Genomic DNA, 25,457 nt, shown 5'->3' with positions numbered 1-25,457 from the left:
AAAAATCATGTGTTCATAGGTGTGTGGATTAATATCTGGGTCTTTGATTTGAATCCATTCATTCTCCTGTCTGTTTTTATGCCAATACTAGGCTGTTTTCAGTACTGTAGCTCTGTAGTAGAGTTTAAAGTCAGGAATTGTGATGTCTTTATTGTGCAGGATTGTTTTGGCTATCCTGGATTTTTGCTTTTCAATATAAAGTTGTGTACTATTCTTTCAATGTCTTTGAAGAACTTTATTAGAATTTGATAGGCATTATTTTTGTTAAGACTGCCATTTTACTGTATTAATTCTACCTACCCAAGATCATGGGAGAGCTTTCCACTTTCTGATGTCTTCTTCAATTTCTTTCTTCAAAGGCTTAAAGTTCTTTTTATACAGGTCTTCCACTTGTTTGGTTAGAGTTACTTTGTGATATTTTATGGTATTGTTAAGGGTGATATTTCTCTGATTTCTCTCTTAGCCCATTTATCATCTGTGTAAAGGGGGGGCTACTGATTTTTTTTAATTTGTCTTGTACCTTTCTACATTACTGAAAATGTATATGAGTTGTAGAAGTTCCTTGGTAGAATTTTTTGGAAGTTTACATAGCTTGTGTAAACTATCATATCATCAGCAAATAGTGAGAATTTGGCTTCTTTTCCGATTTGCATACCCTTGACCTTTTGTTGTCTTATTCCTCTAGCTAGAACCTCAAGGCCTATATTGAATAGATATGGAGGGAGTGGACTACCTAGTCTTGTTCTTGATTTCAGTGGGATCTCTTTGAGTTTCTCTCCATTTAGTTTGATGTTATTGTTCGCTTGCTGTATATTGCCTTTATTATGTTTAGGTATGTTCCTTGTGGACAGGTCAGTCAGACAAAAAAATGAACAGAGAAATAAGAGAACTAACCGATGTTATGACTCAAATGGATTTAATGGACATATATAGAACATTCCATCCAAACATAAAAGAATATGTGTTCTTCTCAACACCTCATGGAACCTTCTCAAAATTGACCACATATTCGCTAACAAAACAAACCTCAACAAATAAAAAAAAATGGGATAACAAATGTACCTAGAAGTCAGCACCTATACTAATTCCAGAAAGCCCACAAAAACATGGAAATTAAACAATGCTCACCTGAATCATCAATGGGTCAAGGAAGAAATTAAAGACTCCCTAAAATTCAATGAAAATGACCACACAACATACCCAAATTTATGGGACACAACGAAAGCAGTGTTAAGAAGAATGTTCATAGCAGTAAATGCCTACATAAAGAAGCTGGAAAAATTCCACACTAGTGAGTTAACAGAACATTTGAAAACTTTAAAACCAAAAGAAGCAAACTCACCTAAGAGAACTAGACAGCAGGAAATAATCAAATTGAGAGCTGAAATCAACAAAATAGAAACAAAGATAACAATACAAAGAATCAATGAGATAAAGAGTTGGTTCCTCTAGAAAATCAACAACATAGACAAACCTTTATCCAAACTAACCAAAAGGCAGAAAGAATGTCCAAATTAACAAAATCAGAAATGAAAACAGGAGCATAACAACAGACACGGAGGAAATACAGAGAATCATCAAGTCATATTTCAAAAGCCTGTGCTCCACAAAATTGAAAAACTTAAACGAAATGGACAACTTTACTAATAAATGTAACTTACCAAAATTAAATCAAGACCAGATAAGCAAATTAAATAGACCTATAACTGCTGAAGAAATAGAAACAGTTACCAAAAGTCTCCCAACCAAAAAAAAAGCCCAGGACCAGATGGTTTCAGCTCAGAATCCTACAAGACTTCCAAAGAAGAACTAATACCAATACTCCTCAAATTATTCCACAAAATAGAAGCAGAAGGAACATTGCTAAACTTTTTTTATGAGGCTACAATTACCCTACTACCCAAACCACAGAAAGACTATGAAAGAGAATTAAAGACCAATCTCACTCATGAACACTGATGCAAAAATACTAAATAAAATACTGGCAAATCTAATCCAAGAACACATCATAACCATCATCTACCACAATCAAGTTGGCTTCATCCCAGAGATGCAGAAATGGTTCAACATATAACAATGTAATCCACCATATAAACATATTGAAATATAAAAACTATATGATCATCTCATTAGATGCCAAAAATGTTTTTGACAAAATACAACATCTGTTCGTGATAAAGGTCATGGAGAAAGCAGGTACATAAGGAGCATACCTAAATATAATTAAGGCAATATACAGCAAGCCAACAGCCAACATCAAACTAAATGGAGAGAAACTCCCAGAAATTCCACTGAAATCAGGAACAAGACAAGGTTGTCCACTCTCTCCATATCTATTCAATATAGTTCTTAAATCCTAGCAAGAACAATAAGACACCAAAAGGAGATCGAGGGGATACAAATCATAAAAGAAGTCAAACTCTCACTGTTTGCTGATGATATGATAGTTTATATAACTGATCCCAAAATTTCTACCATGGAATTTCTACAACTCATAAACACTTTCATTAATGTAGCAGGATACAAGATTAACTCAAAAAAATCAATAGCCCTCCTTACACAAATGATAAAAGGGCTGGGAAAGAAATGAAAGAAACAACACCTTTCACAATAGCCACAAATAGCATAAAATATTTCAGAGTAACTCTAACCAAGCAAGTGGAAGACTTGTATGACAAGAACTTTTTAATCTTTGAAGAAAGAAATTGAAGAAGACACCATAAAGTGGAAAGATCTTCCATCTCTTGGTAGGCAGAATTAACATAGTAAAAAAGGCAATCTACAGATTCAATGCAATGCCCATCAAAATCCCAGCAAAATTTATCATAGACCTGAAAAGAACAACACTCATCTTCATGTGGAAAAGCAAAAAAAAAAAAAAAAAAAGGAAAAAGGATAGCTAAAACAATCTTGTACAATAAAAGAACTTCTGAAGGCGTCACAATCCCTGACTTCAAACTCTAATACAGAGCTATAGTACTGAAAACAGCCTGGTATTGGCATAAGAACAGACCGGAGAACCAATGGAACTGAATAGAAGGCCCAGATAGTAATACACACCTACAAACACCTGATTTTTAACAAGCAAAAAAATATCAAATGGAAAATGAAAGCATATTTAACAAATGGTGCTGGCATAACTGGATATCAACATGTAGAAGAATGAAAATAGACCTTGTGCAAAACTGAAGTCCAAATGGATCAAAGACCTCAACATAAAGCCAGCCACGCTGAACCTTATAGAAGAGAAACTGGGAAGTACACTTGAATGCATTGGCACAGGAACCCACTTTTTAAATATGATCCCAGCAGCACAGACACTTAGAGAAATAATTAATAAATGGGACCTCCTGAAACTGAAAAGCTTCTGTAAAGCAAAGAACATGGTCAACAAGATAAAACGACAGCATATAAAATGGGAAAATATCTTTACTAACCCCACATCAGACAGAGGTCTGATCTCTAAAATACAAAGAACTCAAAAAAAAATGGACACCAAAAGAACACATAATCCAATTTTTAAAAATGGAGTACAGATCTAAACAGAGAACTCTCAACAGAAGAATCTAAAATGGCTGAAAGACACTTAAGGAAATGTTCAACATCCTTAGTCATCAGAGAAATGCAAATCAAAACAACTCTGAGATTTCATCTTACACCTGCAAGAATGGCCAAGATCAAAAACACTGATGACAACTTATGCTGTAGAGGTTGTAGGGAAAAGGGAACACTTCTGCATTGCTGGTGGGAATGCAAGCTGGTACAACGACTTTGGATGTCAGTGTGGCGATTTCTCAGAAAATTAGGAAACAACCTTCCTCGAGACCCAGTAATTCCACTTTGGGGTATATATGTAGCCAAAGGATGCTCAACTATGTTCATAGCAGTTTTGTTTGTCATAGCCAGAACCCGGAAACAACCTAAATGCCCTTAGACTGAAGATTGAAGAAGGAAAATATGGTGCATTTACATAATGGAGTACTACACAGCAGGAAAAAAACGACATCTTGAATTTTGCAGGAAAATGGATGGCTCTAGAAAACATTTTTTTTTGAGTGAGGTAACCCAGACACAGAAATACAGTTATCACATGTACTCACTCATAGGTGGTTTTTAAACATAAACCAAAGAAAGCCAGCCTACAAACCACAATCCCAGAGAACTTAGACAACAATGAGGACATTAGGAGAGACTTACATGGATCTAATCTACATGGGAAGTATGAAAAGACAAGATCTCCCAAATAAATTGTGAGTGTGGGGACCTTTGGGGAGGGGAGAGGCAGGGAGGGGAGCAGAGAAAAATGTAGAGCTCAATAAAAAAAAACAAAAACAAAAAAATTGGGTTTGCCCAGATCTGCCTCTTCTGACTATCTCATCTTTCCAGCTCAGGGATCAAAAAGATGCACAGAGCTTTGTGTGATTGATACTGTATAGGGGTGGATACTCTTTAAGGACCAGGCATGAATGAATAACAACAGCCATGAGAGAAACATAGACCTTTGTGGCAGAGTCAGAGAAAATAAAGGAAGGGAAAGGAATAGAGACTGAGAGCATGAAAAGAACACATTTACTGTGGTTTGAATGTAAAATGTTTCCCATAGGCTCAAATGGCTAAACACTTGGTCCCAGCTATTGGTGCTGTTTTGGAAGGTTATAGAAGCTTTAGGTGGTAGAACCTTGTGGAGAAAAGGATCACTGGGGGCAGAAGTTCCTCTCTCCTCTCTGCTTCCTGCCTGCAGACATCATGTAATAGCAGCCTCACACTCCTGTCACTTTGGCTTTCCAACCGTGATGGACTATACCATTTCAAAAATTGTGAGCCAAAATAAACCCTGACTCCCTTAAGGTTTTTTTTTTTTTGTCAGCTATTATTCAAATCAGCAAGAAAAGAAACTAACACACATTCTTATTTGGGACGCAGGCAAGGTGAATGAAATACATGGCTTGTTGGTTATGATCCTAGAACCTATCCTTTGGCTAGTTCCCTGGATTTTGGTCAAAATTTGCATTAAACAGACTTGAGTATAAAGTCCACATTTGGGCACCACATGCCAGCATCCCAAATAGGAGTTATGGAGTTAGTGTGGAAAGAATGGAGACATGCACAGTGATGTGTTGATTATACACACTCTGTCTTTTTAAGAGAGGACCCCTTTTATTTGTCCTTCTAATAATGAAACCATTATGTACAACAAGGCATGTAAAACATGGATTTTTACATAAGTCTCAAGAACTTTCAAGATACATCAAAATATTCCCCAATCCTTCTACCTAGTTTTTTCCTCCATGTCTGAGAAACAAAAGTTAGTCACAGATCATGAATTCTACACTCAAAGAGCACCACCTGTCTTGGCAGGTCAGGCAGGAAACAGCTGGCCTCTGAGGTTAGCAGGTGATTCTGTCTTTTTATTCTAACTAAAATATTCTGTCCAGCTGTCTTTTCTGGTTTCAAGGTACTAGACATTGAGTCTTAAGAAACAAACTTAGAACTTTCATTCTTCAAGAGGACTGGTGTAGTTTTTGCACCATGTAGCATAGTAAGCATTAAGTTTTTTAGGTTTAATTATAAGTACACCTTCCTCATGTCCCTTTGATCTTATAGCAGGTATTTTAGGCCTAAATGTAGACTTTAAACCTTCTCTGGGTAATCAGATGTTCCCAATTTTCAGTTGCCAGTGTGCAAAAGATTTCCTAATATCATCTATCCAAGAAATATTTCCTGGAATCAGTGCCTCTCATATAATCAACAGGACACATTAAGTATTCCTTAGTAGGTTCAAATGAAGCAATTTTTTTTACAGCAGTTGGGGTAGTCATAAAATTATGCTGAGTAGGAGTAAAGAAACATAGGAACTTTTATCTATTTCCATAGTATTCCCATTAGTTTCATCTTTTCACAATTCCCCAGAGGAATTGTTCTCCATCCTCTCATTAATCTCCTGTGGCCAAACGACCATGGAAATCCCTGTAGCAACATCAATAAGACCATGAAAGAAAAAACCCAGAACCAGACATCCTTCTGGGGAATCATGGACTATCGACAGAGCAGAATCTTCTTGCTGGATCTATATTACAGCAAGCAGCTCAACAGTACTTACTGTATAATAAAAACACTACACTCCTGTGTACTCCCAGGTGATGCATGGGTCCTGCCAGCCACCCTTCTAATTTACAGCTGCTTGACTCACAGAATCACTTCCTTTCTTTCACTTGATATTCACTATGAATATTAAATATGATAACAGCTACCAATTGGCTGGCACCTTACTAGCAGCAGGTAGTAAGAAGTTCATTACAGTATCACCTTTTATACTATCATTGTCCTTGCTGGGAAGCTCAGTTTTTCAGCTTACATATCCTTGCTGAAAGGTCAGCTCTGGGGAAGAAGAGGCTAGATGAGGCAATTGTTCCTCACTAAGGTTCCTGAAAACATTTGGCACCATCTGTAGTAGGGAGCTGGGGGTTGCATTCCGCCACCCAGCTCCCGCCACTGGCTAGCTTTACCAGAAATAACAACACACAAACTGTATTCTTTTAAACAATGCTTGGGCCATTATATCTAGCCTCTTCTCGGCTAACTTTCCTGGACTAGTCCATTTCTAATAATGTGTGTAGCACCCCAAGGTGCGCTTATGGGAAGATTCTAGCCTATGTCTATCCTGGGTCGGAGCTTCATTGTGTGTGCCTCAGAGAGCAGAGCTATCGAGTCTGAGCTCACTTTCTCTTCCTCCCAGCATTCTGTTCTGTTTACTCCACCCACCTATGTTCTAACCAATAAAATGGGCCAAGGCAGTTTCTTTATTAGCCAATGACCTTCCTCCATCAACCATCTTCTTTATGTGTCAACAGCACCTTTCTCCTGAGAATGTTAAGTACTCTGACTATATTTTCATTCGAAAACCTTCACAGATCTTGGAGTAAGGTTGTACCAGATGGGGCCTGCTGCTTAGCTTATAAAATGCAGATTCAAAACCAGACAGAGTTAAACCATCTTCTCTCAAATCAAACACACATCCTGCTTCCCATGCCTCCAGCAGCACTTCTATCTACACAGGAGGATTTGCTTTCAAATCTTAAAGGCTTCGTAGCCATTGTTCTCTGTGGGTGCTCAGGGCCCCTCACCTCCACAGAAGCATCAGGAAAGATCCTCAGGGACCAGGTAAAAGCAGGAGCCTGCTTCAGAAATGGACCCACAAGTTCAGCAGCCTGTAAATCGCATTTTATTGGCTGTGGTTAATGGGACAGAAAACACAAAGGTGGTGAGCCTCTTAATCATTCCCAGTAAAAGAAGCAGCTGATCAGGGCAGTATCCACTGATAGAATCACTGAAAGAAAGTTTCAAAGTTCAGGGTGAATGACATTGAACAGAGGCAGGTATGTCTGTTCCCTTTTTGTTTCCATGCATTTCTATGCACAAAATCGATTTCTTGGTAATTGCCCCAATAAAGCAGGTACTCTGACAGGGAGACTATTGATTACATGGGTACCTCTTGCTGAGCAGGAGAAAAAGCACAGAAATAGGCTTTTGCTGTGTCTTTTGCACAGGCTTTATACACCAGACCCTTCTGATGGTCTGATGCCTTTGAAATAGAATCTTCATGATTGATTGCCAAATCTGCTTGCTGCCTCATTCCCGTTGGAGACACCTTTGTTGTTGCTGTTCTTTCTTTGAACTGCGTGTGACTCCTCCATCCCCTTAGCTCTTCACAGCAGCCCTGCAAAGTTGTTTAATGTGTTTGTTTTTGTTTAGTCTGGTTTTTGGTTTTTTAGAGATGGCATCTCACTCTGGAGCCAGGCTGACTGGGCTATTGTGCCCATAGGCTAGCCTCGATCTTACAGCAGTTACCTTTGCCTCCTGAATTAAGGCATGCTTAGCCACCAGGCCTAGCTTAGCTTTGCCAAGTTGCTCAGGGCTTCCAGGAGCAGGAAATTCTGAAAACTGAATATGGCACCACCCTAGGTACCCCACATACACTTGTGTCTCCATTGTCCCTGTGTTTTTTTCTGTTACTTTCACCAAACACTAATTTTATTACTTTCTCACCCACTCCAAGCCCCCATTAAGGTAAATGTCTATATCTCTCTCTATATCTATATATCAGGGCAATAAGTTCACAAATAAAGTTGGAGTCTCATAGCTTTCAACAACAAGTTGTACAACTGTGCTGGGAGAATGCTGGAAGGTGTTTAGCACACTAGAATATGTCAATAATTATAGTTATTTCTCATTTTGTTGCTTATTTGAGTGTTGTTTTGGACCAAGTTTCTGGAGATGGTCAATGTTTTAGGAGGCCCACAATCTTTTTTTTAAGTCTTTGCTGAGAAAGAATAGGCATTTGGGATAGAAGAGTTCAGACCTTATGCTATAATCCCACACATATACAGTCCATTTATTTTGCAATATTTATTCTGTTTTGCCATGACAATATATCTGAGGCTAAATGCTTATAAAGAAATCTATTTACTTTACAGCATTAGAAGCTGTAAATCCAAAATGTAGCACCTGCTTAGACTCTAGTGAACTAGGTGTTTGACAAGGGGAACAGAAATGCATGTGAATGTTAGGAACCATAGGGCCCCCTTTGCTGTCAAAACATGACAAAGAAGCAGGAAGTAAAACAGCTTCATCTAGAAAGGGAATCAAGAACGTGTGTGTGTGTGTGTGTGTGTGTGTGTGTGTGTGTGTGTCTTGTCTGTTTGTCTGTCTGTCTGTGTTCATGTTCATTTTTGGGAGATTAGTTTTTTGAGATAAAGTATTCATCTGTTTTTTCTGGAACTCATTTTGTAGACCAAACAGACCTTGACCTCACAAAGATCCACCTGCTTCTGTCTCTCGAGTGCTGCAAGTAAAGGTGCCCACCTTCACCTGTTTATTAAATGAAAAATAGTGGACTTCCAAAATAAGGCAAGATCTTTGGTGAGAAAGGAAGCAAAGGGAGTCATTTTTAATAACCCATGCTGGTGAGAATTAACTGAGATCCAATGAGAGCTACATTCATCCTTTGTAAGTGTAGCACCCCAAATGACGGAGCTACCTTCCCTCAGTCCCATCTCTTAAAAGTCTCAATACCACCACACAGAGGACCTGACTTTCAATATATGAATCTTGGGTAGAAAACCCAGCCAAGTCATAGCATCTTTGAGGATGAATCTTAAGCTTAGAGTGAGTGGAGATGAATATGAGGCTTAAAATGGGAAATGTGTCATGCAATCAGTTGCAAGTAGAGGAAGAGTAAGATCAACAAGGTAGGTGTTGTGTCTGCTTTACTGGTAAGGGACTTAGTCATATTTAGTCAAGAGATTTGGATTTGCATCTGATTGTCCAGGACATGCTAGAGGCAGAGACTCAGAGGTGGTATGCTGATGCTGCTTTCTTCCCTTCTTTTCCAGACTCCAGATGCTAGAGGCCATCTGTAAGCACTGGGAGGGGCCCATCAGCCTGGCCCTCTACCTGTCTGATGCTGAAGCCCAGCAGTTCCTCCGCTATGCCCAGGGATCCGAGGTGCTCATGAGCCGCCACAATGTGGGCTACCACATCGTGTATAAGGAGGGTCAGTTCTATCCTGTCAACCTCTTGCGCAATGTGGCTATGAAGCACATCAGCACACCCTACGTGTTCTTATCTGACATTGACTTCCTGCCCATGTATGGGCTCTATGAGTACCTCAGGTAAGGACCCCAGGGGACCTGACTGCTCTGTTCACTCTTCAGGCTGGCAGTCACATAGGATAATGAAGAACTAGACCAGAAGGTCCTCAGTCAGAACCATTGTCCAGTCTGCCACTTACCTTTTATAGGTAGGGCAACTGAAACCCAAAAAGGGAAAGGGGTCTGCCCAGAGACTGTTCCTGCCTTCCGTAGGACCCTGTTAAAGGGTCCCTACAGGTTTGGAAGATGCATACAAAGTTCTATTATTCCATGCATAGACTGGATCTGAGTTTCCATAGTGACATTTTAATTTTGGTATAGAAAGATCCTTTTTGTTCAAAATGCCTGCCCCTCTTCCAGTTTTCCAGCAGACAGACTTCCTGTAACCATTCTCAAAAAACCACTGCCTGCTCTTTAAATCAAACCTAAGTAATTATGATGCCTAGCATATGTTGAAGCACTTGTACCAGAAAGTGATTGACAGATAAGATCTCATTCTGTTTCCTCCTCTCGTGGTCCATGCCACAGATCATATTTTTGTCTTCATTTTACAAATGGGAAGCTGCTGAACAAGACTGGAAGATGCTGTTCTATGTTGCATAACTAGAGGAGAGGGAGCTGGGGAGTCATAGCACAGGACACCTAATCTCAGAACCATATGAATTTCTATTGTAGGAGCTGCGGGCCTCTTCCCACAGCCCGGCTCTTGGCCGCTTGGCTAGCTTATACCCCGAAATAACAACACACAAATTGTATTCTTTTAAACACTGCCTGGCCCATTAGTTTCAGCCTCTTAACCCATTTCTAATAATCTATGTAGCACCATGAGGTGTGCTTACCAGGAAAGATTCAGCATGTCTGATTTGGTGGCTGACTGCATCACGTCTGGCTCTGAGAGGAGCTGCATGATTTCTGAGTTCACTTCCTCTTCCTCCCAGCATTCTGTTCTGTTTACTCCTCCTGTCTAAATTCTGCCCTATCAGATGGGCCAAGGTAGTTTCTTTATTAGCCAATGACCTTCCTCCATCATTTCCCCTTTTTCTGTTTAAACAAAAACGAAAGGCTTTAACTTTAACATAGCAAAATTACATATAACAAAACAGTTATCAAGCGAGAATTACAGTTACAATATTTACATCTACTTTATCTTTTATCATAACTAAGGAAAACTATAACTATCTATATGTTCTTTAACTCCATCAAAGACGCGAGAAGGATACAATATTACCTAACCAAACTCTAGAAATAACAGAGACATCTCGCTGCCTGGACAGTCACCCAAAGTTCCTCTGTACCGTTGGGGCATCCATCTTCAGCCTACAGGCCCATAGTTTCCAGCAGACATTTCCATGAAACAGGAAATTTCAAAGGCAGTTCAGTCACTATCTGCTGTGTCCTGCAGAATGTCTCACAGACTCTTTCATAAATCAGGAACCCCGAAAGATCATCTCACCTTTAGGCAAGTTCAGCAGTCCTCTCTCTGCAGGTTCTTTCTGTCCAGTTTATGCAACAGTCCAGGCAAGAGCAGTTTCTTGCCCCCAAATGGCTATCAAACTCCATAAGTATCCTCTTCGATGCCCATCTTCATCTTGAAATAGATTGGTGCTGCCAGGAGCAGAGTGTCTCATTGTCATGAAAAACCCTGAGTTATTAAAACATTTAAAATGCCATATTCTATAGTCTTTGAAAGATATGAAGAATGCCTATCTAACTGAAATATATCTCTATATATCTAGAAAATCTAACTAACATGACTACAAGCTTTATTATTATTGATGATTACCCATTAGCAACCTATATTTCCTAATTATACATTACATTTTATTTTGTGGATTTTTCGAGACAGGGTTTCTCCGTAGCTTTTTTGGTTCCTGTCCTGGAACTAGCTTTTGTAGACCAGGCTGGCCTCGAACTCACAGAGATCTGCCTGCCTCTGCCTCCCGAGTGCTGGGATTAAAGACATGTGCCACCACCGCCTGGCTATACATTACATTTTTAAAATGAACTACAAGTCACAATACCTCAATCAAGAGCAGAAACACATATACATATAACAAAATTGACCTTAAAATCCATACCAATGCAAATTATTCATATATATATATATATATATATATATATATATATATATATATATATCATATCTCCCTTTAAATGTAAAAGAACATTAAATAATATTTGGGAATATGGGCTCAGTTTTTTCTCTCCAAACTGCTTCGTGATGTATGGGGGCGCTGTTATTTAGTTCTTTCATGGTATAACCTGTGTGCCAGGTTTATCTCATTTGGCATTTGAGAGAAGTAATTTTCTGAAGGTGTTCACAGCAACCTTTCAGGAGGGCGTGGTCTATCATACCATATTGGGATAGACGCAATCCACAGGGTTTCATCATCTGTGAAAACAAAAGAATCTCTTTTCCAAAGTATCGTATCCTTCGATCCAAATTCTGAAGTTAAGGTATTTTCAAAATATCTATGTTGGATTAGTTCAGCAGCATTTATAAACAAATATCTTTTAGCAGATGTTGCTCCTTCCTCACCATTAAAACAATTCAAGGAGAGCATAATAGCATACAGTATCAAGATTTTCTGTGTATTTTCCATCTTTGTGCAGCTTTATTTTAACCTTTATTTCATTTATTTTTACTTTTAACTTTTTGCTTTTTGAGACAGGTTCTCCATATATCTTTGATCCGGAATAACTCTGTAGACCAGGCTGTCCTTGAACTCTCAGAGATCGACCTGTCTCTGCCTCCCAGGCATTGGGATTAAAGGTATATGCTACTACACCTTGAACTCACAGAGATCTGTTTGTCTCTGCCTTCTGGACACTGGGATTAAAGGCGTGTGCTACCACACCTTGAAGTCACAGAGGATAATCTCCCTCTGCCTCCCAAGCGTTGGGATTAAAGGTGTGTACTACCACACCCAACTACTCTCTTTCTTCCTTTTTTTACTTTTAAGAACTTTAACTTTTAGCTTGCATATATTTTTAACACACTGTAAATCATTTAAACTTTTTCTTTGACTTTGAATCTTTCTTTTACTGTATATGTCCCTTTTTTGACCACATGAGTCTTTAATTTACCAAGCAATATTTTTTTGGGTTTTTTTTCTTTTATTTTTTTACCAAGCAATAATGGTAGGACTAAAGCTGTGGCTTTGGCGGCTAGATCCAGCCCATTCCTTAGATTTCCAGCCTCATGGCAGAGATACAGGCTGTCGCCATGTTTATCGCCACAACTCTATGGCATTTCAAGGTCCCTGCCAGCAAGCGAGCTTCAGCAGCCTGTGCTTGCAAACCGCACAAACCGCCTGCTTAAAAGAGTCAGAGTTTGCTCTGGCAGGACAGTCCAGAAAGCCAGCATTTTAAAACAGCACAACTTTTTTCCTGCTACGGCTAAAAACAAACAAGCATTCAGTTGGCTTTTATCAACACCATTTAAGTGTTTCTTGGCAGGACCTCTTAATAGCTCCAGGGTTTTGCAGCTAAAGCTGAGTCAGGAAGCCGCTCTTAGATGAGAGCGCTTGCTTGCCTCTAACAAGCAGAGCAGAACTGAGAAATTGCTGCTACCAAGAAATCAGGAGCAATGCTTTCATTTTGTTCTAGAATTACTTCCCAAGCTGTCTCAGGCTTTATGTGGATACAGTTGTCCACACGTTGGGGGCCAGATGAAGGCGAAGGTCTAAGAAACAACAATCCCACACCAGTTTGGAATTATGATTAATAGAATGGTTATTTATTTAAAGGGGGAAAAAACTTACAGATCACCGTCCCAGACAACAGTCCTCTGCGCAGTCAGGAAGGGAGTCTAGTTACTGGAAGCAGAGCAGGAAGTAAGAGAGAGACAGAAGGAAAGTGGCCGCTTTTTTAAAGGGAGAGAGACCATGCCCCGATGGGCTGGTATTTCAGCTGCTATTGGCTGGAGGAGCGGAAGGACCTCCCGCAACAAATTTCCAGTAACCTTTTCTACCTATCCATACATAGCAGGGCAGAAAGGAGTACACTGGTATAAGTCTGGGTAGCTCTATAGGGAATTACATTTACTGCAACATCATAAACAATACGAATTGAAAGGGACTGTAGAGTTCATATAGTTCAAAATTGTACATGAGAGAAAAGTAAAGTCACTGGGTATACGTGATTCAATAACATTGTTAAAGGGCCCTTTTCTTACTGTCATTTGTCAGCATGGATTTCCTCTGTGTCTAAGATAGTGCCTGCTGGACCCCACACATCCCTAGAGATGCTTTTACATATTGTCTTTTTTTTTCAAGATCAATTTTTTCTTTTTTTTATTAAAAATGTCTGCCTCCTCCCTGCCTCCCTTTTCTTTCCCCCTTCCCTCCACTTCCCACACCCCCTTCCCTCCCCCTCCCTCTCTAGTCCAAAGAGCAGTCAGGGTTCCCTGCCTTGTGGGCAGTCCAAGGTCCTCCCCCCCTCCATCCAGGTCTAGGAAGGTGAGCATCCAAACAGGCTAGGCTCCCACAAAGCCAGTACATGCAGTAGGATCAAATCTCAGTGCCCTTTTTCTTGGCGTCTCATCAGCCCTCATTATCCACCATGTTCAGAGAGTCTCGTTTTATCCCATGCTTTTTCAGTCCCAGTCCAGCTGGCCTTGGTGAGCTCCCATTAGATCAGCCCCACCGTCTCAGTGGGTGGGTGCACCCCTCGCGGTCTTGACTTCCTTGTTCATGTTCTCCCTCCTTCTGTTCCTCATTTGGACCTTGGGAGCTCAGTCCAGTGCTCCAACGTGGGTCTCTGTCTTTATCTCCATCCATCGCCAGATGAAGGTTCTATGGTGATATGCAAGATATTCATTAGTATGGCTATAGGATCAGCCCATTTCAGGCTCTCTCTCCTCAGCTGCCCAAGGACCTATTTGGGTACATCTCTGGACCCCTGGGAACCCCTCTAGAGTCAAGGCTCTTGCCAACCCTAAAATGGCTCCCTTAATTAGGGAGAGAAAAGTGAGAAGGGGAGAATGGGGAGAGCTTGGGGGAATGGGATGGTTGGGATAAAGGGAGGATGGATATGGGAGCAGGGAAGTATATACATATTGTCTTTTTAAGATGCACATATAATCCTCAAAATCATGTGGAGCTACCCTGTGTTACATCATGGGCCTTTAAGGCTTGGAGAGGCAAAATAGCAGGTTTGAGTCTGGAGACCTTGCAGCCATAAGACTTGAAGCAGCGTCTAACAGGTCCCTCAGACCTTGCCTAACTACTCTGGGGTTTCTAGCTGCCCAGGATATGATGTCCAGATATTGACACCCCTCTTTCTCCCATCTTCCCTCCATTTTACCCTCCCTCTCCAGCAAGAGAAGGCCTCCTTGTTAAGGTTGAATATGAATTCAACCTCTAGCACATTAGACTTTCATTGCAAGGTGTTGTTTGAGACACCAGTCCTTTCCTGGTAATCATGGAAGAGGCCCCTCAGCTTTCAGGGAATGAAAGGGTGAAAAGAGAGAGGTTAGAGGACTGTGCCCTGCCCATCCATAACCTGGGATTTTCCTGAGAAGTCTTTACCACAATGAATTGAGTGTTAACAGGCCCTTCTCTCACCTCAGTGGCCCATTTCCAAACTTTACCTCATGGGCAGGATGTTTTGCGACACAGCACATAGGAATGGGTGTTTGTTTCTTCCCTATGTGTCTGTATTGAACAAAGACTTAAAATTGCTGATGGCAATTCAGTGCTAGGCCACATGTGTTACCACTAACTGTTTTATTTAGTTCAAGGGTCACCTTATGAATCTCATCAGAAGTTTTGAGATATTACAGATTGCCCTTCAAACCCTATCACTTTCTTAGAATTTGAGTTCACAGACTTATCTGAGCAAGAGCCATCTCCCCAGGTATGGAATTACCTCTGTTGGAACAGGATTGAAGTTACTCACTCTATGTTTTCTCAGAGGACCTGAGTTTTCATGTGTTCTAATGTTTTAATATTTTAAAATAATAGGCAGCTAGAGAGATGGGTCAGCAGTTAAGAGCACTTGTTGCTCCTACAGAAGACACAGGTTCAGTTCCCAGTACCTTGCCAACTGAAGTAAACATTTTTACAGGTGGCTAAACTTGGGTCCCAGGAAACTGAAGAAGTAGTAGTTCATAGCCATTCATTACTCCAGAGAACTGGCCCTCTCTTAAACCCAAGCACTCTTGTGACACACATGTGTATGTATAGTCAAAACACTGATATACATAAAAAAATCTTTAAAATGTGCAAATAATTAAAAATGAGTTTTTAATGCTATGGAACCAAACTATATCGCCAGGCAACATTAGTCCTCTCTCACCTGCTCACCAGTGTGTAACCTCTGACCTAGATTGTTTCTAGACACCAGAATCTTGAGAGCCTGTAAAACTTCAGTCAGAAGGCCAAAATAAATTCAGTCTCATTTTTTTATGTAGGCAGATTATTGATTTGCTTTGCTTGGAGAAAAAAATTTTAGTGATTACCAGGTGTTTGCTTCTGATGTGTGAATTACTCATGGGCACATTTGAGAGCAGTGTGCTATTACTGGTTTAAGATGAGCTTAAGGGTGCTATTTGCTACAATATATGTAGTTTCCAAGAAGGCCAGTAGACCCTGGTAGAGACTCACTTTTTCACATGTAAATATAGCAAAAATGTTTTATTCAAACTCTGTTAACCTTCAAATAGTAATACCACAAATATGACACCCTGGAAGCCCTGCCAGCTGAAGTAAACATTTCTATAGGTGACTTAATATAGGGCCCAGGGAAGTGAATGATTAGTGTCAGAAAGATGAGAAAATGGCCTTCTACCTGTATAGCTTGCTTACTGGACAGCAAACCACCAGTTCATTCTTGCATCCAAAACTCCTGCTTATGTTACATTTTTTAAGGTCTTTCTTAGTTTCTAAAAAAAGTTCAGCATTGCAGCTCACTAAGCAGTTGCTTAGCAACCTGCTAATATTATAGCAAAACAAACAGCTCATTTGGAAAATAATGAAGTTGTGTCTATGCATAGGCAGAGCTGCAGAGTATCACCAAATTCTCTTCCAGCCCAATCTGTGTCTAGTAAAGTATCTGTTAGAGACCCAGCTTTCATGCTTGATCACAGTACTGTTAGTAAGGTCAGGGGGCATGAAGAAACCACACAGACCTTCATTTGAACAGGTACATGACTTGGGGCAGCTTGCTCCATTTCCCAAAACTTCTTCCAAAAAAAAAAACCCAAAAAACTTTTTTTGTTTCACTTAAAGAAGGGGCACTGACATCCCGCTGGATTATAGTAGATGTTCTACAGGAATGAATTCCCTACCCCGAGGCAGGCTCACAGCTGTCAGTTTGGGACCCATTTGCCAGTCCTTACTGCAGGACCTTCCCTTGCAAATGCCCCGCCACCTTCAGGACAGTTGGGTAACTGCATGGAAGTATTTCATTTTTTCTCTCATGGACATGAGAAACATATAAATGGTATCTGGTCTACAATGGTTCACTTTTTGATTTTTCATTTATATAATGATGTATCTACAGAACCCATACTTAAAGATTTTGAATTTTGCTGTTTTTCCCAGCTAGCAATTAGCATAAAATCTTGTCTTGATTCCAGACTGAACAGTGACAGAAGCTCCAGTCAACTGTGTGACTGTGGGACAACTGATACCCCACACTGTGCTACAAGACTAAGCTATGATGTTAACTAGATTAGGTGTAGTAAATGGGTTTCCCATACACCATGCTTTCAATGTATGATGAGTATATCAGGATGGGACCCCATTTTAAATGAAGGGGATTCTATCCTCATATATGAGTTGCTTTTCTGTTGCATGATAAATTACCATGATCATTGGCAACTTAAGGAAGAGAGGATTTATTTGGGCTTATGATTCCAAAAGGATAGGCATCCATCCTGGCAAAGAGGCATGACAGCAAGTAGCAGGTATGATTGCTGGAGCAAGAGACTATGAGCTTACATCTTCTGCCACAAGCACAAAGCAGAGAAGCATACTGAAAATAGGTGAGGCTTTTAATCTCAAAACCTATCCTCAATTTACATACATCTTCCAGGAAGGCTACCTACATAAATCTTCCCAAACAACACCACTAGTAGAGATCACTTCTAGAAATTGTAAGGCATATTTTGCATTCAAATCACCACACCTCCTTAGGGAACATTTACTTGGACTTGGCATCTAGGTTCCTCCTAGATGTTCCTTGACTTTGATATGAGGATCATCCCAGAAAGTGATAGGACAGTCTTCCTGTGACTATGCAGTGTATACCTAGTATAGAAGACTTGCGACAAAGCACAGGGGAAGCAACATTTTTCCATGCTTGGAGTTTTTAATCTGGTTGTATTGCTACTACCTCTGCTAATATTGTTTCCATTATAATTTTCATCATGAATGCAAAATAGAATTGCAGAAGCTGAGAGTATATCGGGAAGATGTGGGTGGTCATGGAACACCTCAAAAAGAGCTGATAGCTGAGGTTAGGTTTAAAGGTCAGTGGGACTCAGGTACAGCTGGTATCGCTGATGGACTGAAGGGCAGAAGAGTTGAAGGGTGGTTTCACAACCAGGACTATTCACACCATGGAATTGGACTGGTTTCCATCATTGGTCACCTGCAAAATTCTCATTGCTGATTATTACCTACAAGCCATGGCTATACCCATTGCCTTCCCTGTATTTATGTTCTAGGAGTAAAACATGGTACCCTGGCCAACAGTGCACTTTGTAGCATGTGGGAATAAATAGTCAGTGTAATTCCATTTATTCTAAGGGGATACATAACTGCATTCCTTTACATTTTCTCTGGTGTATAGTGGAATAAGTGTAGCAATGTGAACAGGGTAAAAGAGGTGACAAGTGAGTCAGGCTAGGTGTCTATTGAGAGACATTAACTAGGTGGCATTTCCTTGAGTTCACATAGCCTTCTAATTCTACCTTATCTATAACATTGGCATTCATAGAGCACTTGTTATGTGCTAAGCACTGTTATAATCCTGCATGTGTTTTAGCAAACAAGCACCTCCATTTATGTTGCTTATGAGGGTACTCAGACTGAGTCCCCCACCTCAGGGCTCAGCATTGCTACCGAAAATCTAGTTCCCTGTGAGCTTTTCCAGAAGTGCTCTCTGTTTAGCCTGCTGATTGATCAAGATGCCCATGTCCAAATTCATCACTATGACCACAATCGTCAACCTAGATTGTACATAGAGATCTATGCATTGAGAGCTATCTTAACCTTTGCCTGAGGATACCCATTCGATCCTTACAAAACCCTACAGAGTACACACTAAGTGCATATCCTACCTACCAAACCATGGGGTCTCAGGGCTTGCTCAAGAGTACCAGCTGGTGAATGTCTAGGTTGGATCTGAAGGCACCTGCAGCAGAACTACCCTTCTGGGAGACTCTGCTGTACATAACAAAGAGGTTGAATGATTAAGCAGAATACTAGCTAAGCACCAGGTTCTACAGCCTTGTCTTCACCATCAAGACATTCTAAGATATTCTAAGAGGGCAGTGATAAGTTGTCCCTTGTTTCTATGAAGTACCCCTGCCCATAAATCTCATGCTACAACTTGGGCGGTTTTCCTGGTTATAGAAACATCTATTTCTAAGGCAAAGGGTGTGGAGAAAAACTGGACAGAGAGAAACGCTGGCTGGAAACCGAAAGGTTAATACTTTTTATTTCCATTAAAAAAAAAAGCCAGAAATCTGCCCTTGCTCTAACAGTATGCCTCTCTTTTGAATGGTCCATGCTCTCCTTTTCTCCTACCTCAAGCCCATTGTAAGTTGAGACTAGGAAGGAGAGGGGACTCACTACTAGAAGACAAACTCTCCATTGGTCTCTAAAACTCTGAGAGCTCCTACCTCAAGCCCATTGTAAGTTGAGACTAGGAAGGAGAGGGGACTCACTACTAGAAGACAAACTCTCCATTGGTCTCTAAAACTCTGAGAGCAAAGAAATAGTGTCGCTGCCTGTGTTTTCAGATAGGGACTCAATGAGTGAAACAGGTAGTAGAAAGTATCTAAAAGGTCAGAAGAGAGGCAGACAAGCTTTGAAGACAGCACCTCTTCTGCAGTGTTCTCCATTTTATCAGTAGTATACCCTCCACCATTTAGGTAGATACAAAAATGTTCCTCAACCCAAACTATTGCAGGAAGTTTATGAATACTTTGAAAATGTTTTAAACAAGAAGCAATGCATGTCACTCAGTGCTCTACATGAAAAAGAGATGCAGAGATATGGATAAATGGGTGGATATGGGAATATAGAAAAGCAGACTTTAAGGGTTGGCAAGACTTTGAAATTGGCAAGCTTGAATTGTGGTACAGCAGGCTTCCATGTGGAATCACAGTTAGTGTCTGTTACAGCCCTGAGGCATAAGTCTTTTTTTTTTTTAAGAAAACTTGGCTTTTGCATTCTTCAACTAATTGACTGTGTTGTTAAGGGTTAGCTGATTTCCTTAAGATCAAGTGATGAAGATGTTAATACATATACCAAATACCTTCATCTAATGTTACTTGTTCAAGAGGACAGCTGTGATCCAGTGTAGTTTTTCAACAGGAAAATACAAAACCTTCAATTCTAACAGTCTAGATTCAGCAGTAGAAAGGAGATGTATGGAGTGATCCAAAGTCACTCAGTTTTGGGGGGCCATTTATATAACTCAAGTCTCCCAACCCAGATGTACCATCATCACACCCCTGCTTCTGGAAAATTCTGTAGTCACTGCATGACTCACCTTACAGGCAAATGATGGTGGCAGATTATTTGCCCCTGAGCCAGCATGTCCCAGCCAAGATAGGATGTATCAAGCAGGGCCCAGGCCAGAGTTACTATCCCACTCAACTGAAATGTTCAGAGTGTAGATCCTGCAACCACTATACTGCTGAGACAACTTCCTTAATGAGACCTTTTCAGAACCTCAGAATTGAAACCTTCTGAACTGAGTCCAAAATGAACTTATCTGGGAACAGAACTATCCTTGTGGCAGTTTGTGTTTCGGTGAGATCAAAGAAATTTGCAGAAATCACTGCAGAACCAGATACTCTCTGTGGAGGGAAAGGAGCTAACCGGAGCCTATTTATAAGGCATGCTGCGCATTGGGTCTGTTTGTTGCAATATACCCATTAGTGTTTGATTATGAGTAACAGATTCTGTTATAAGAATATAATTATAGTAAAAATAAATCACAGGGTGAATATCTTCTAATGGAATCAAAGTAGAATCAGAAAGCCAGTGCAGTGAGACAAAGTTAAGATGAGCAGCTCTGGGCATCTTTGCAACAGAAGTTCAAAAACATGCAGAGCCCCAACAAAGTCATCTGTGTGGTCTCCCAGGCTCTGTTTCTATATAAATCGCCTTAGGCTGAATGTATACCCCTAGACAGAGCAGGCAAGCTCTGAGGGCTGCTGCTATAAATAGTCCTTTAGAAAGGAGAATTAGTTTTGAGCATGACATTTTTAGGGTAGCTCCAAGTGGGGACCAAAAGCTCAGTCAGAAAAGAGGCTTCCTGGGCAAGCTTGAGGATCTGAGTTTGATCTGAGAATTAAACAAGAAAAAGCTGAATGGAGTAGTGTATGCCTATAATCCCAGCACTGGGGATACAGAAGCAGGTGAACCCTGGAGCTTGCTGACCTAATTTAATTGGCAAGCTCTGGTTCCCAATGAGAGACAGTGTCTCCAAACACAAGTTGGAATGAGGAATGATAGATATTCCAAGCCTGACCTCTGGCTTACACACAATGCACCCATACATATGTAAGCACACATATATATTAGTCACTGTGATTGCAATAATAACTGAGGCTTATATAGAGAACCTCATGTTTATATATGCATATAAATGAATGTCCTGTTCCCGTCATAATTTTGCCCTCCCCACCTCCTACTCTACTTTCATGCAATTTATAAGTTAAGTTTCCACAGATGCAGTCTTGCTTCAAATTTAGAGATCTTTCTCCTCAGACTTTTAGCATATAGAGCCATTTATGCTGTCATGTAAGTACTATCTGGGCAGTGTGTGGTGGCTGTATTTCTATGTAGCTGGCACGTGATGGGTGGATGTACAGTGACCACTGACTAAGTAACAATATCTCGTGTCTTAGGGTTTCTTTTGCTACGAAGAGATACTATGACCACAGCAACTTTTATAAGTGAAAATGTTTAATTGGGTGGCTTATAGTTTCAGAGGTTTAGTCCATTATCATGGTGGGATATGGATGCATGCAGGCAGACATGGTGCTGAAGAAGGAGCTAAGAGTTAATACATCTTCATCTGCAGGTAACAGAAAGTGAACTGAGACACTGGGCATATCTTGAGCATAGCAGACCTCAAACCCTGCTCCAGCAGTGACACACTTCTTCCAACATGGCCACACCTACTCCAACCAAGCTACACTTCCTAATAGTGCCACTTTCAGTGAGCTTATTGGGGTCAATTACATTCAAGCTACTCTGTCCCCCAACATTTTTATGGCCTAGAGTCCCAGGGACCCAAGAATATTCTTTAGACTTAGATTCTTATTTCACATCTAAAGTAGATAAGTAGGTCCATACCTTTTTTAGGCTCAACTGTGTATATAATGTAGGTTTAATACAAAAGCCTGATTCTAGGTATCTGGCCACAGAGGAAGGAACTGTAGATATTTGACAACATTGTTCAGACAAACAAGGGGGAGAAGAATGCAGGCCAAGACAGACTGACTGACACCCATGACTCTCAGACTTGCTGAGTATAGTTTACAGACATCTGTCTTCTGTCATCCTTTATAAACCTCTGTAGTAGTGATGTGGGGTGTATCACTGTAATTATAAGGACTTAATATAGTGATATTCAAGGGATTCCAAGATGAGCTTCCAGGCTACTTCTTGAACACCTCTTATCTATTCACCAAAGTCTCATAAGACTAAAATGATGGTCTCAGAAATCTGTCCTTATCTGTCCTGGTCCATAGTCTTCATCACCATTAATTGTTATAAAGTCCTGACTATATGCTTCTCAGCCTGTGGCCCTGTTCTGCTCTGCCTTGGACCAGGTTAACCCAGTGACTAAAACAGCATGTGACTTCTCTTTGAACATCATCTCTAGTCCAGGCTTTAAGTTCAAACTCCAAGTTTTGTTAAGTGAAGTGGCTTCACATGGCTATGAAGGCTGCTTCTCCCAGGATTTTTCAAGATGCCTTCCAGTATCTACCATTCCCTCAAGCCTTTCAACTGTTTTTTCTATTGTAGAAATAGACGCAGAAGGTCCATGAGTGCATCCCAAGTCAGTGGTGTGACTATATACAAAATGAAGTACTAAGATCATAGCCAAAAGTAGATCAGGCCACAGAATAATGACAAGACTGCAGATGATACTTTCTATTTATCACTGCATACTTGCATCCTGCCATGTGTACTGCTTGGTGTGATATTACCTCATCTACGGTAGGCAGGCATTATTGTCACAATTCTGGGCAGGAGAAACGTGAGGTAGTTCAGGAAGTCTGTCAGAAACTGAGCTCAGTTATATGACCAGGACAAGACTCAAAGTAACATTGCCAGAATTCAAATGCAGTTTGTATTTCTTAAAGGTATCATGCCATACTGCTATCTTTGAGCCTTTCGCCTTTTCCAAGAGATAGTGTTGGAACTGGTAGCCAACAGCCCAACTCGGGGGCAGGAGCCAGGTTCTGAGGAGTCAATGAAGTTGGAGAACTCTTCCATGTAATCCATCAGCCTTCTGACTTACCTTGACTGGTGCTGGCCATATACTTTACAGGTTCAGGATCAGGATCATCCCAGAGTTGAGGGGTCATGGGTGGTCTTTCCTCTCATTGGCTTTGTATCCCTGGTCTTCTATGACTTGCAGTGTTGTAGAAGAGGTAGAAATAGGTCCTTTGAGATTTCCCCCTTCTATTCCTGGCTGTGATAGTAGTGCACCCTGCAATTTTGTGGGCAGTAGACCCAGCCTCTACCATTTAGCGTGCTCTCGGTTAGCAATGATAATCTGTCAGTTCCTCTCTGTGCTCTGTATGAGGCATTTGAACAGTTGCTTAACCTTCCTGGACTACCATCAGCTTATCCTCACAAGGAAGAGGCTTGACCTGACATCAAAGGCACCTTATATCTCTCTTTGCATCTCTTTCAGGAAGTCTGTCATCCAGCTTGACCTTGCCAACACGAAGAAAGCGATGATTGTCCCCGCATTCGAGACACTGCGATACCGACTCTCTTTCCCTAAGTCAAAAGCAGAGCTTCTGTCAATGTTGGACATGGGGACCCTATTTACATTCAGGTGAGTGACCCTCACAGCACACATCTGCAGTTCCCAAAGCATTTCTCTCCCAGTACACCCAGATGTCAAAGATGTTGGCAAAGAGGTCAGTATGTTGCATTAGTCCACTATAAAACCAAAGAGAGATACTAATCCCAGTATCCTTGGGACTCTGCTATTTCTCCCTGACATGTTATTTACTTTGCTTTATACATGGATGGTAGGGACTGCATCCAGATGGAAAGAGGCTTGCTGGGGCAAGAAGCCACACATTTATGTTTATACTTTAAAAGGCATGAAAAAATCCATTTAGCACCTTGTCACTATCCCTTAGCTCAGAATTCTGCCTTTGGTGTACATGGTAATGTTCTCTAGAAGAACAAAATTGATAGAATGAATATATATATTTATATTTATATATATATATATAATGAATTTATTAGATTACCCACATGCAATACAATCAGAATGGTCCAAAAATGGCTGTCTCTATTGGAGAAGCCAAGAATATAGTAGTTCCTCAATCCAGGTGTCTAATTACTACAACAATACAGTCTTATGCCAAGGATCTGGTAGATTCTTTCTCTTCAGTACACATTAAAAGGCTGAAGAAGCTTGTTCTAATACCACAGAAGGAACTAGCAATGGTAAGAGCAATTGGATAGATGAATTTGTCAGCCAGAGTGAAAACCAAGTAAACAAAAAGCTTTCCTTCTTCCAGGTCTGGCTACTACTAGTAGGTAACACCCACATTTAGGGAAGGTCTTCCATATTAATTAAGGCAATCAAGACAATGCCTACACAGACTTTCCAGGGCAACCCAATATGTACAATCCCTCATTGAGACCCTCCTCCTCCCCCTTTCCCCCTATCCCACCCCATCCCACCCCTACCCCCATGCTTCCAACTTCTGCCTGGTGATCTTGTTTGCGGAAGGATCTATATATGTTTTTTTTTGGTTCACCTTATTATTTAGCTTTTCTAGGATAACTAACTATAGGCTCACTGTCCTTCGTTTATGGCTAGAATCCACTAATGAATTAGTACGTACCATATTCGTATTTTTGGGTCTGGGTTAACTCACTCAGGATAGTGTTTTTTATTTCCATCCATTTGCATGCAAAATTAAAAATGTCATTGTTTTTTACCGCTGAGTAGTAGATGTGCCACACTTTCTTTATCCATTCTTTCATTGAGGGACATGTAGGTTGTTTCCAGGTTCTGGCTATTACAAATAATGATGCTATGAACATAGTTAAACAAATGATTTTGTAGAATGATTGAATGGTATTGTTGGATCCTGAGGTAGGTTGACTCCCATTTTCTGAGAAACCCCCACACTGATTTCCAAAGTAGTTGCATGAGTTTGTATTCCCACCAGCAAGGGATGAGTGTTCCCCTTACTCCACATCTTTTCCAGCATAGTTTATCATTGGTGTTTTTGCTTTTAGCCATTCTGACAGGTATAAGATAGTATCTCAAAGTTGTTTTGATTTGTGTTTTCCTGATAGCTAAGGAAGTTGAACATGTCCTTAAGTATCTTTTGGCCATTTGAAATTCTTC

The 25,457-nt window shown here is 40.5% G+C and overlaps 1 protein-coding gene across 7 annotated transcripts in view; it reads left to right on the top strand.

Moving 5' to 3' along the window:
• Positions 1–25,457, top strand: part of Large1 (LARGE xylosyl- and glucuronyltransferase 1) — a 464,139-nt gene that overhangs the window by 426,554 nt on the left and 12,128 nt on the right. For all 7 annotated transcript variants that reach the window (XM_075976475.1, XM_075976470.1, XM_075976476.1 and 4 more), the window contains 2 exons: positions 9,393–9,671; positions 23,769–23,915. In XM_075976475.1, the coding sequence (XP_075832590.1) occupies positions 9,393–9,671; positions 23,769–23,915 (426 nt within the window). The remainder of the gene's footprint in view (positions 1–9,392; positions 9,672–23,768; positions 23,916–25,457) is intronic.

This window comes from Microtus pennsylvanicus, chromosome 6, assembly GCF_037038515.1.
Source record: "Microtus pennsylvanicus isolate mMicPen1 chromosome 6, mMicPen1.hap1, whole genome shotgun sequence".
NCBI lineage: Eukaryota > Metazoa > Chordata > Mammalia > Rodentia > Cricetidae > Microtus > Microtus pennsylvanicus.
Note: the sequence above shows the minus strand (reverse complement) of the source record. Positions and strands in the feature narration are given on the sequence as shown.